The sequence below is a fragment of the Mesoplodon densirostris genome, chromosome 9 (genome assembly GCF_025265405.1).
Source record: "Mesoplodon densirostris isolate mMesDen1 chromosome 9, mMesDen1 primary haplotype, whole genome shotgun sequence".
Classification (NCBI taxonomy): domain Eukaryota; kingdom Metazoa; phylum Chordata; class Mammalia; order Artiodactyla; family Ziphiidae; genus Mesoplodon; species Mesoplodon densirostris.
In genome coordinates this window covers 76,387,160-76,400,591 of record NC_082669.1, presented here as the reverse complement: position 1 = coordinate 76,400,591, position 13,432 = coordinate 76,387,160, and the positions used below count along the sequence as shown (strand labels likewise).

The window sequence follows — 13,432 nt, the reverse complement described above, 5'->3', positions numbered from 1 at the left end:
GGATTTGTGTAGACTTGATACTCTTTCTTCCAATAAGTGCTTCATAGAATTCATAGAAGCCACCTGAGTCTAGAATTCTCCTTGTAGGCTCTTAACAGCAAGTTCAGTTTCTTTAATAGGTATAGAGTTATTTAGATTATCCACTTTTCCTTTAATGAGTGAAGTGGAATTGTAATTTATGCAAACTCTTTATAAGACACCTGGTTTTTTATAAACCAAAATTAATCCATTTGAATTGTTGCACAGATGACATCTTTTAGAAAATCAAGCGGAGCAGGACAGGGGCTGGGGCATTTGTAAGTACACATCTCGTAAATAATATGCCCATTATTGGCCCCCGGTAGGCACTAATTTTGTGCTCATGACATCATGTTGAAAAATAGACCTTCAGGACAATAAGCGTATTCACTGTTACTTTTTCAAAAGATTGAAATATATACTGCATAAGTCAATTTTTAGATTACTATCGCCTTACTATTTCAAATACTAATGCCAAGTTAGAGATCAAGATAAGACTTCCATTTAAGGGAGGATTGATACATGTGTTTATTATTCGCAGATTGACTCACTGAAACTTATTTGTAGCCCCCGAATCAGTACTGTGGCACTTTTATATTCATTCATGGGCACGCGCAGATTGGTGAGCACTTTGAGTTCCAGGATGCACACGTTCCCAGCTGAGGTCGAGCAAGACGATGCTCTGCTTCCATTTCCACTCATGTGGGGATGAGCAGAGGGCAGAGGCAGCAGAGGGCAGGAAGCTCCAGCTCTGGGGCCAGTTTAATTCCCAGTTTAATAACAGTTTATCCCTGTTAGTGCGGCTCCTTCAGGCAGGTCACTTCACACTTCTGAACCTCATTTTCTCTTTTGTAAAATAAAGAAAATAGAATCTACCTTGATGAGTTGATTTTAGGATTTCAGATTGTAATCTCTGTGAGGTATGCACAAGTACCTATATATTTCTCCTAGGAGAAATGATTCCCTTTTTGCCATTTCACTGTTCCCAGTGACTTTTTAGGAATGAACTACCATGCATAAGAGGAAATCAACCCTATTTATCTTTCTTCCCTGATGAAAGTATATGAAAATGAGCTTTAGATGTTAAACAAACCTTGCTTTTAACATAAACCTCATCTGGTCCTGAAGTAATACTTATTTTATATATTGCTGGCATTGATTTGCTAAACTTTTGAATTGTGGTTTTGTATCTATGGTCAGTAAAGGAATTTTTTAAAAATATGGAATCTCACAAGTTCAGGAGAGTGGGAGAGGAGATGACAACACATAAGAGATATCAACAGTTTTTACAAAGTCTGACAGCAGACAAGAGAAGGCTGAAACACAGACAGGTTTATGGAGTTGAGGCAGAGCCAAGAAACTAACTAGTTTATACCACAGAATTGCAGAAAACTCCGGATGGTATCGGAAAGGATCAGGAATTGAAAATATGAGGTATCTCTGAAGATTAAGGTTGCTAGAAATTTTTTAAATCTTTAGAAGGAATATTTAGTATCCCACTCCACCCTACCTCAATCCCTCCTCTATTTTAGCAAAAAAATCTAAAGTTTACTCTCTTAGAGTAAGTGAATGAGACATGCCTGGATTCAGAAGAATCAGACAATGCTAAATTTCGGGGGTGAGGCTCCACACTGTAACCAGGGCCTCAGTAAGCAGATTAAACAGAGGAACCCCTACCAGCCACTTCCCCACCAGCCACTTACTGTCTTGATTCCTCATTACCCAGAAAATGATGGGTTCATGCTCCCCAGAGAGGAGATGAGCAGATTTCTCTCTGGAGAAACTGACCAGCCCAAGAGCAGACATCTCAGATTCTGAAATTTGGGGGTCCCCTAATGAAACATCTGCATGTCTCTCCTCCCTGTGGTGAAGCCTCATCAATCCACAAGCTTACCTAGGCACACAGGTATTTTTTTTTCCCAGTTAGCATTTCAGTACCTCACTTGAAAAGATGAATGGACAATAAAAGATCACCAAATACTGGAGAAAAACCTCTAATGGGAAAGGCAGAGGCCAAAACGAAGAAACAAACAAACAAAAAGAACTTGAAAGACAAAGATAATTAAGGGAGAAAAAAAATCAAAAAGTTGTCTCTGATTTCCCCAGAGAGAGAAGATAGTGTATCCATAAAACAAGAATGGGAAGCTATAAAGAGATCATTCAGAGAAATAAAGACGAATGGCTGCATAATGAAAATGCAACACCTCTTGTTTGAAAATTATTAAGAATTTCATGATGGCTGCAGCAGAGCGTTACACCAAGTGTCGACTGAAAAAACAAAAACAAAAACAAAAAAACGCACAACCCCAGAGCTGTGAGTTAAGTTTTATTTGGGGCAAAATGAGGACCATAGCCCAGGAGACAGCCTCCCAGATAGCTCTGAGGAACTGCTCTGAAGGTAGCAGGGGAGGTCAGTATATATGTGATTTTGGCGGGCAAAAGGGGATATGTGCAGTCAAGCACACGTTTTGGTAGGAGGTGGCTGCTAAGCAGATGTCTCTGTTAATGATTTTAGTGCTTTTCTAGATATGAGAAGATGTAAGAAATTGGGCTCATAAAATCTTCTGAAAAATATCTAACTATCTGAAGGCCTGTTCTGCCAATTTTTCCCAGAGCACAGAATGCTTCATTCCTGATCTCCACCCTGAACTCCTTTCAGGGTGTGTTGAAGGTCAGTGACTGCAGTAGCTAGTGACTTCATCCTTGTAGAGGCAGATGGCGAGAAACAATTTTTCGTCCACACAAGCGTAGGGCCCTTGTGGGCACAGGGATCTGTGTGACTGCACAGGTTGTATGGCCACACCACTGGACTTGGAAATGAGAAGGACACTTGGAGATTAAATATATGATAGTGTAAATAAGAAAATTCAATAGAGGGGTTGGAAGGTAAAGTAAGGAAATTGCCCAGAATTTTAGACAAAAGATGAAAAAACATTCAAGAAAAGTAGAAGACAGCTGAAGAGATTCATGACGTGAATGTAGTCAGAATTCCAGACAGAGGACAGAAGAAATAGTGGGAAAGAAATAATCCTAGAAATAATTCAAGGCAAGTTCCCAGCACTGAAGGACATAGGTTTATAGATTTAGAGTCAAGGCAAGTCATATAGTCATGAAATTTTGAATTACCAAGAATAATTTCCTGAAAGCTTTCGGAGAGAGAAAAACAAAAATACAACAACAAAAATCTGATCTTGGACCGAGGGTTGGAAATCAGGATAACAGCAAACGCCAAGTGTTAATTTAGCCAGAAATTGTATACAACTCCTTTGAGAGGCTGGGGAGAAGAAAAGGGGGTGAAAAAACTAAATTCTCATCTACCATAGTAGGAAGTCAGTAGATGATCCATCTCAAAGAAAAATCTGGAAATAGCAAGAGAAGCATGCCATTTAGGTATTGGGAAGTAAAAAAAACAAAAACAAAAAAACACCTATTTCAATAAAAGAGTCAAAGGTCTCACAAGTGCAGGAATCATGGGTTGGGGAAGAGATTACTGTTTTTCAATATCAACCTTGTAGAGCTAGTACCTTTCTAACTACATGTATTAATAGTTTAGCAATTAAAATTAAATTAAAGAGTAGATAAGGATTTGCACGAGGTTTGCACGGGACTCTTCCATGTGACACTAATGCTTCTTCTCCCTCCAGATTCCCGGTACATTCTCTTACCTGTCGTGTTACATCACCTCCACATGCACTTGCAAGAACAGAAGGACCTGATCATGTGCGCTCGGATCCTTAGCAACGTATTTTGTCTCATCAAGAAAAATAGCTCAGTAAGTAAATACAGGTTATAAGATGTAGTTCCCATCAAATGGCTTCTGGAAATAAAATCTTAAAAGTCTTCAGATAAACTACACCAAAGAGTCATCCTTTGAGACTCTCACTTTTATTTCCAGCTGCGTTGGACTTTTTACTTTTCTTCTAAAGGAATTTATTTTTTAACCTTGTGGGATCACTGTAACCCCAAATAACCTGGGTTTCTTAAAACTTGTATTTCAAGAAAGAACTGAATACCCAATGAGAAAAATTAGAAATCTCAAAGCCTCCCACATGTGTCTTTAATCTTGATGAATGCTCTGTGGTGAGAATAAATTATTGCTTGCAAAGACAGCCTGTTTGGGCCCATTATGTGAAAGATTGCATGATGATGGTCCAAGCTTGGCCGTGGGCCTTGGGCCCAGCCCTGTGGAGATAGAGAAAGCAAAGGAGAGCCTCAGAAGCCTGGGGGTATCTTGTACCACAACTGTTACTCACCCGACAGTAATCACTCCATTGTTATGACAGTAATCACTCAATTGTTATGGCTTTAGGAATTCCTGTCGTGTTCCTGACTCTGGAGGCAATACAATTGCATTAGACAATGCAATGTCAATAGAGAAAAACCACATGCTTGCTTATAAACGGGGACAACTCGGAGTATGCATGTTCATGGCTCAGGGGTCTGATGTGAAGTCAACATATGAAGTATGCCCTATTCAGTTCTGTCAATCTGCATCTGTTCACTAAGCAGCCTCATCTGTAACAACCTTTACAAAGCAGGGTTTGGCAGTGAGTGCTAAGATTCATTTCCCTGTCTCCCTTTTACTGCTATGCTAGTTTCCCCATTTTTGTTCCTCTGACTTATGATCACCTTCTGAAGAGCTCAGCAATCAGCTGACATCGGCTTCCAGTGGAAGTGGTGGAGATAGGGCCCCAGTGCTGTGGGAACAGAGGTGGCCCTTGAGAGAAAAAGGCCAGAAGCTCTGTGTCTAAAAGTGTGGTACGATAGCACAGGGAACTCTACTTAATACACTGTGGTGAACTAAATGGGAAGGAAATCTAAAAAAGAGGGGATATATGTATATGTATGACTGATTCGTTTTGCTATACAGTAAAAACTAACACAGCATTGTAAAGCAACTATACTCCAATAAAAATTAATTTAAAAATAAATAAATAAATAAAAGTATGGTATAAGACACCTGCATGGGAAGGACCATTGCTTTTTACACACCCAATTGAATAAAGCATAGCTATGCTGGGCCTAGTTAGAATGTTTTTGCTAACTCTAATTGCTGAGAGTTAAAAGTAAGTTCAGAAGTTCACTGCAGAAAACTGAAAACATCAGGTGATAGTAGAGGTGATTTTTTTTTTTTTCTCCCATTTCAGTGTGAAAGTTGCAGTCAATTTTTGTACTTACCTGATAAGGAATTCAGAGCAGAAACTCTGCTCTGGGGGGAAATCCTTAGTAGTTTTCTTACAAGTGTAAGAAAGTTTATCATAAAATCCTAGCCAGGGCTTCCCTGGTGGCGCAGTGGTTGAGAGTCCGCCTGCCGATGCAGGGGACACAGGTTCGTACCCCGGTCCGGGAAGATCCCACATGCCGTGGAGCCCGTGAGCCATGGCCGCTGAGCCTGCACATCTGGAGCCTGTGCTCCGCAACGGGAGAGGCCACAACAGTGAGAGGCCCATGTACCGCAAAGGAAAAAAAAAAATCCTAGCCAAAAAGCTCTTTTAAACTCATACTTTCTAAAAGTTTTCTTTGCAAAGGGAATCTCCTTGGTACAAAGTATTTGTAATCATAGTGCTTCGTCTGGTGCAGGTATAATAACTCAAATCCGCTACATACAGTCAGTGCAGAGCAATTTGCATTTCTCTCTCAAGTCCTGGGGGCTTAGATAGTACTAATTTTGCTTTGGAGAAGCAGTCCCTCCATGACCAATGACATTAAGTCCAGTCTGTAACTAACAGTATTCACCCAGACTGAATGCTGTTTGCTAACCTTTACATGTAGGGATTTTTAAAAATCATTTTTATAGAAATAGTCATTTGCACTTAAAATAGAGTTTTGGAAAATGACCTGTGCAACTCCAGTGATGAGAAGAATAAATGTAAGCACAAACTGAAATCAAAAAATTATAGACTCTTAAAACCAAGAGGGATGTTTAGTGAAGAATCAGCCCCAGAAAGGCAAACTGACTTGCACAGGGACACACACCATGTTAGTGACATAGCTGGTGTTCTGAATTAGTCTGGGGTGCTTTCCAGAACATCACCCCATCATTTTACTTGTATCTCAGGTACACACTGCACAGTGGAGTTGCATGCTCTTGGATAAGCTGTTAACATCTCCATGCCCTTTGTTTTCTATAAACGAAGGTCATTCACTTAGGTGAGTTAGGGGAGGTTCAGGTCTGTCAGGCTCTCGAGTTCTCTGACTCTTTGCTTCTATATTTGGAAATGTGCTTTTTCCCCTTTTCCAGTAAAGAGAGATTAATATATACTTTAAGCCACAATTTCCTGAACACATTATTTTTTTTCTTAAGGAAAAGTCTGTGCTGGAGGAAATAGATGTGATAGTGGCCAGCCTGCTGGACATCCTGCTGAGGACCATATTGGAGATCACCAGTCGACCACAGCCATCCAGCTCCACCATGCGTCTCCAGTTCCAGGATGTCACGGTAAGGCCATAAAGCAAATGGCACACCAAACAGCATAGTTGTGCTTGTTAAAGCCTCAGTTGCTTTGAGGGTGGGTTGCTGTTTATAAGCAGCATATAAGATATTTTTAATATAAGATATTTTTAATTACAGAAAGGCCAAATTGGCGCAGTTTATTTTCACTTTGCCCAATTTAAGTTAACCTGGTTCTAAATCCCCAGTCTTCTTGATAACTTTTCATTCTTTTTTTTTCATCCATCGAATTGCTTGGGGAAGTGAGAATAGTGAAATAGAGCAATAGCAGCTGGGGGTCCTGAGTTCTGATTCTGAATTTTTCATAATGACTAGTAAGAATCTTAATTTGGGGTGGAGTGAGGGGGGCTCAGTTTCCTCAGCTATGAATTGAGAAAGTTTGACTTGGTAACTTCTAAGATGTCTTCAAGCTCCACTATTATGAATCTAATATAACATGATTTATAAGAAATATTAAGACATAATTTATGTGATAGTTCATATGTGTATATATTTATACGTGTGTGTGGAGAGCGAGAAAGAGATATACATAGATAGATGGATAGGTACATAAATTGATTTCTATTTAAAACTCACGTTCAATTGATCAAACATTTTTTTTTCTTAGGTCTGATTAAGAACATTCTTCCAAATACCATTTGCAAAAATGGCAGTAGATGCTATAGTTTTCACATATAGATTATTTACAAAAATGTCAGCCTTTTGCCATTATTTTTACAAATTGTGCATTATAGAACCCCTGTCTTAAGAATGTTTGCCTAGCCCCTGATGAAAATAATTTTTGTTTTTACTTAAAAAAATAAAAAGTCCACCCTGGCTCTCCTGCCAAAGTTGAACGTTTAAGGATGACCATCTTGCATTGAATTTTATTTTCTCTCCTTTCAGAGCTAAGATTTACCTGATTCCTCCTGCCAAGCCCTGGGTTTGGGAAGTAAAGTTAAATTATTTCTTTTAACAAACTAAGGTTAAAGAGAGTATGAAAAAACTTCCTAATATGTGTAATAGTTGTACTGCCTCATTAAAAGAAAAGAGCAAGCAGTTAATTTCTCATGGTCTGATGGAATTTCATGTGTAAAATGCTGCCTACCTCATAGGGTTGGCTTTGTGTATTTAACTATTATTTGGTTCATAGTAAATGCTCAAAATGTCATTTTTTCCTGAAAACCACTGGAGTTCATTATGGGTTTGAAAGTTTGAGGGGTTTTGTTTTGAATTTGTTTGTTCTGTCTTTTCATGTTTTTCTGAACTTTTTATCTTGCAATAATTGTAGAGTCACGTGCAGTTGCGAAAAATAACATAGATATTCCACGTGCCTTTTTCCCAGTCTCCCCAATGATAACCTCTTATCGAACTATAGAACAGTATCACAACTAGGCTATTGACATTAATGTAACCAATATGCAGAATATTTCCATCACCCCAAGAATCCCCCATCTTGCCCTTTTACAGCCAAACTCACTTCCCTCCCATCTTCACCTCCTTCTTAAGCCTGACAACCACAAAGTCTATTCTCCATTTCTATACTTTTGTCATTTTAAGAATGTTGTATTTGAGTCACTTCACTGTACGGCAGAGATTGGCACAACAATGTAAATCAACTCCGATTAAAAAAATTAATTTAAAAAAACGTTGTACATGGGCTTCCCTGGTGGTGCAGTGGTTGAGAATCTGCCTGCTAATGCAGGGGACACGGGTTCAAGCCCTGGTCTGGGAGGATCCCACATGCCGCGGAGCAACTAGGCCCGTGAGCCACAACTACTGAGCCTGCACGTTTGGAGCCTGTGCTCCGCAACAAGAGAGGCCACGATAGTGAAAGGCCCGCACACCACGATGAAGAGTGACCCCCACTTGCCACAACTAGAGAAAGCCCTTGCACAGAAACGAAGACCCAACACAGCCAAAATGAATTAATTAATTAATAAAACTCCTATCCCCAACATCTTCTTTTAAAAAAAAAATGTTGTACAAATAGAATCATACAGTATATAACCTTTTGTGATTGGCTTTTTTTTTTTTTTTTTTTAAGTCAGCATAATCCTCTAGAGATTCATCCAGGTCATTGTGTGTGTGTATCTATACATAATTTGTTCCTTTTCCTTAGTCAGTAGTTTTCATGGTATGGATGTACCACAGTGTGTTTAACTATCCCCATTGAAGGCCATCTTGGTTGTTTCAAGAATTTGGCTGTTAATAACAAAGCTGCTATAAACATTTGTGTGCACGTTTTTATCTAAGCATAAATCTTCATTTCTCCAGGATAAATACTCCCAAGAGTATGACTGCTGAATTGTGTGGTTGTCGCATATTTAGTTTTGTAATAAATGGCCTGTTTTCCCTAGTGGCTGTATCACTTTACATTCTCATATACACAGTGTATGATGAATGATCCAATTTCTCAACACCATAGTCAGCATTTGGTGTTTTCACTTTGAAGAGTGGAGAGGGGATGGGGGCGTTCTGATAGGTAGGTAGTGATATCTTATCATGGTTTTGATTTGCATTTCCCTAATGGCTGATTATGCTGAACATCTTTCACATACTTATTTGCCATCTATATATCCCCTTCAGTGGGATGTCTTTTTATGTCATTTTCCCATTTTCTAATTAGATTGCTTTTTACTCTTGAGTTTTGAGAGTTCTTTATATATTCTAGATACTTGTCCTTCATTGAATATGTGGTTTACAAATATTTTCTCCCACTCTGTAGATTGTTTTTTTCATCCTTCTAACAGGTCTTTTGTAGAGCAAAAATTTTTTCATTTCAATGAAGCCCAATTTACCAATTTTTTCTTTTACAGATCATGCTTTTGATGTCAAGTTGAAGAACTCTTTTTGTCTAGCCCTGTATTGTGAAGGGTCTCTCCTAGTTCTTTTTTCCTAAAAAGTGTTATAGTTTTCTATATTACATTTAAGTCCATGAACCATTTTAAGTTGATTTTTGTATTAGTTATGTCAGATGATTTTAACATCTCTATCACCTCAGTGTTGACATCTCTTGTCTTTTTTCATTCAATTTTATATCTTGATTTTGGGTATGATGAGTGATTTTCAATTGAGATCTGGACATTTTTGTAATATAAGACTTTGGATCTTATTTAAACCTGTTTCAGGTGGCTTTTTTTTTTTTTTTTTTTTTTTTTTTTTGCGGTACGCAGGCCTCTCACTGTTGTGGCCTCTCCCATTGCGGAGCACAGGCTCCGGACGCACAGGCTCAGCAACCACGGCTTACGGGCCCAGCCACTCTGCGGCATGTGGGATCTCCCCAGACCGGGGCACGAACCCGTGTCCCCTGCATCGGCAGGCGGACTCTCAACCACTGCGCCACCAGGGAAGCCCTCAGGTGGCTTTATGTCACATGACTTGGCAGGGTAAGGGGTTGGGTGCCAATTCATTATGGCCAGATGGAAGTAGAAGTCCAGGTTCCTCACATAGTCTTAACTGACACAGACCAGTTGTCATGAAAGTCCCTGCTCCCTGTCTTGCTCTCCGCTCTGGAGAGAGATGTTGGGTGCCTCATCACAGCCTTGTGAGGATGGAAGTCTTGGCTCCCCATTTGGCTTTTGCAGGTGTGAGAAAGGCCAAAGTGTTTTGCAGAATTCAGCTGCAGTAGAGCAATGACTGCTAAAAGTTTTTTCTTCTTAAACTGCCCATTTCCTGATCCTTTGGCCCAAGAGAATAGGCTTTTGGGGGGGCGGATTTTCGTTGCAGTAGTTGGTGTTTCAAGACGGCCAGCTTCTTCGACTCCAGGGGTGGGATATATGAGGCAAAAAGAAAACCCAGGGAACTCAGCACTATGTCCTTCCCTGGGTCCAATGTCTCTAGCCAGTCTTTTCTTTCCACCTTCCAGAGTCGTCTTCTGTTTGTTTTACATATAATGGAGGGGTTTTAGTTGTACTTGGCAGGAGGAATTGGGAAAAACATATATACTCCATCTTCCCAAAAGCAGAAGAAAGGCTCCTTCATTTTGGTTTTGATGGTAACATTTCAACTGCTTCCTGGCAATACAGCTCGAACACAATTCTAAAATTATAATGGCAGAGCAAACAAAATCATAGGAAATGCTCCATGTGGTCAAAGACTGCCCGAGGTCAAAAGCTAGAACACTTTTTCAAACTGCTTTATATCCTTAGGCAGGGTTGAAACTGCCAAATTTCTCTGGGACATGCATGTCCTGTAGGGCTTCACAGTGTAATAATCAGTGCAAATTAAGAGACTTGAGAAGGCAATGCATGAAGCTCGTGGATGGATTTGGGCAGGCAGTTTGATCATCCGGTGTGCTACAATTTTAGGAGAATCACATAAAGTGAAACCTTCCCCCACGTAGCTATGTTGTGCTCCTTGCTGTGTGAAAAACCAAGCTCACTCTAGGTATGTGGGATGAAGTTTGCGAGAAAACATGCACTTAAATTGTTTGGCACTTTAGATTTTATGCTTTAAGGCTCTTCTTGTTTTTTTGAGTCCTCAGGCAGACCTGGTTTGAATCCTACTCTTCCCTTTGATTAACTACGCATGATCTTGGGCAAGTTACCTAGTATCTTTAGCTTCTGTTTCTTTGCCTTTAAAATAGAGAAAATAATTGAACTTATCTCAAAGTTAGTGTGAGGGTTTCATCAAATCTGTAAAAGTGTTTAAACAATATCAGTACATTTTAGCCATTAGTAATTGTGGTAGCAACAGTGGTCCGTATTATTATTTTTATTATTGCAGAAGTAATACCTGTGTTGTTGTTGTTATTGTTACTGAATTAAGCAAAATCAATTACATGCTCACAAGTATAGAAAAGAAAGGTGGCTTTAATCAGAATGCCGGCAATCTGGGGAGATGGTGGACTCAGCATCCCTCAAAAACCACCTCCAAAGATTCTGCTCAGCCATGAAAGGTTTTAAAGGGAAACAGGGTAGTAATCTCAGTTCATCATCATTGAGATGGGGGTCAGAGTCATTGCTATCCCCAATGTGTGCAGGCTTGTCAACTCCCTTGTGATCTTCCTCTGGATGTTATCTTGTTCATACAGTTTGGTCACACATTCTGTTCGGGAGATTACTGAAGGGAAAGCTAGGGAAGAGATCTGGTCATCTGTTAATTACTTATTCTTCATTTCTTCTTCTTTGATGTACGGAAAGAACTGACAAGTTAGGCAAGGTATTGTGTGATTAAAAGATTTGAAATGTGTGCTCGGGCTGGAGATGAGTAGAGCATGGAGGTCCCTGGTTTAAACGTTAGTTACAATATAGCTTTGCTAAAGTGACAAGAAATGGGGCTTCCTGCTTTTATAGCAAAACAGGGCAGTTTCCTGTAAAGAGCGCTTACATTATAACGAATTCTATGGTGAGAAATATGTTCTGGTCATTGACAAGGTCATTTCTCTGGGCACTGAAGACCTGTCTAATTTCTTCATCATTTTCGCTTATTTAGAGAACAGGCTTTCTGAATAGGGAGTCTTTACATGGCAGTCCTACCCTGAGCACCCTTCAGTCTTTACAGAAAAAGTGCCCACAATAAGCAGACATAATGTAGGTAAAAGTCGGTCCCACAGCGTGTCGTGGTGAAGTGTTTCATCTCTCTGTGAGGACCACGGCTGTCACCCTGCCTCCCAGTAACACCAGCGGGATGACCGGCTTCTGCTATTGTCATAATTCCAGATAACAGTAGCCTTATTTTTACTATCTAAAAGGATTGTACTTTTTGTTCTTCTACCAACTGCTCTTTTAGGTTTAAAATACTCTCTCTAGCTGGAAAAAAAAAAAAAAAGAAGCACCATTGTAATCGGTTCCTTTCAAACATCTAATTTTATGTGGAAGCAGATTTTATAAAGAGGCATATATGGCTGTTTGTTCACACCCTCAAACTAATTGGACTCCAGAGTTCCTTACAGGTGATAAGTGCTTCTTTTCTTTGCACATAATTCTGTTCAGCACCATTTATAGTGCAGGTGCCTCAGTTCAGCAGGAGCCACGTCTAAGACATACTCTGCATTTGTTGAAAGTTTTTGCGCACCATGGCCTGTGGTTGGGGGAAGGAGAAGAAGGCAGGAGAATTCTGTGAGATGTTTCTGGGGAAAATTGTGGGTATGTATAATAGAAGGTTTCTTGAAGACTGTTGTAGCCGTCTAATAACCTTATTCACAGTTATTGGTGGAAATGCCCAGTATGCTCAATCTAGTTGTAAAATGGATGCAAGCCACTATAGCATAGAGTTCTTTCTGACGGTGATTTGTACATAAAAAAGTTCCAACACTAAAATGAAGTGAATCTTGGCCAACAGTGGTTTTTTATTTATTCTTTTTAATAAATTGTGAGTCTAGAGTTTTCATGTAGACACTTAAAAATCTCTTAGAAACAAAGTTACATTACGGGTAAAAAATATTGGACGTCTAGGCCTCTTAACAGGGCTAAATGTGCTTGGAGTTCCTAAATTGATGAAGTAAATAAATAAAATGACATTGGACAGTAAATATTGGGATTGACGACATGTCTTAATTGTGCCAAGATTAGATATCAGGATGACAAGTTGTTTGCATTGGGCCTAAACCAGATGTGACAGATATAAACAGGTAATGATATGGATTCAAAGAGGTATTCTCCTAGGTATGGTGACTGTAAAGATTTAATGCAAGTCTATTCACTTTTGAATAATTTTTCTTCTTATTAAAATTATTAAAAATAGTGTCATTTAAGATATTTCACTATTCACAAAATGTATGTTGAAATAAATATTCTAAGAATATTGATCTAGTAGCTGCATTGGAGACAGTGTAGATAGGATGTAGAAAAACTAAGAGATGAAACATTGAATGCATTTCTACCAACTAGATTTACATTTTCATGTCAAGACGTAAGAGAGGCTAAAAAGGGGCTTCCCTGGTGGCGCAGTGGTTGAGAGTCCACCTGCCGACGCAGGGGACGCGGGTTCGTGCCACAGTCCGGGAGGATCCCACATGGCACAGAGCGGCTGGGCCCGTGA

The 13,432-nt window shown here is 39.5% G+C and overlaps 1 protein-coding gene across 2 annotated transcripts in view; it reads left to right on the top strand.

The window, feature by feature from the left end:
* Positions 1-13,432, top strand: part of DOCK4 (dedicator of cytokinesis 4) — a 498,051-nt gene that overhangs the window by 384,951 nt on the left and 99,668 nt on the right. For both annotated transcript variants that reach the window (XM_060108913.1, XM_060108912.1), the window contains exons 24-25: positions 3,663-3,790; positions 6,323-6,457. In XM_060108913.1, coding sequence (XP_059964896.1) covers positions 3,663-3,790; positions 6,323-6,457 — 263 coding nt within the window. The remainder of the gene's footprint in view (positions 1-3,662; positions 3,791-6,322; positions 6,458-13,432) is intronic.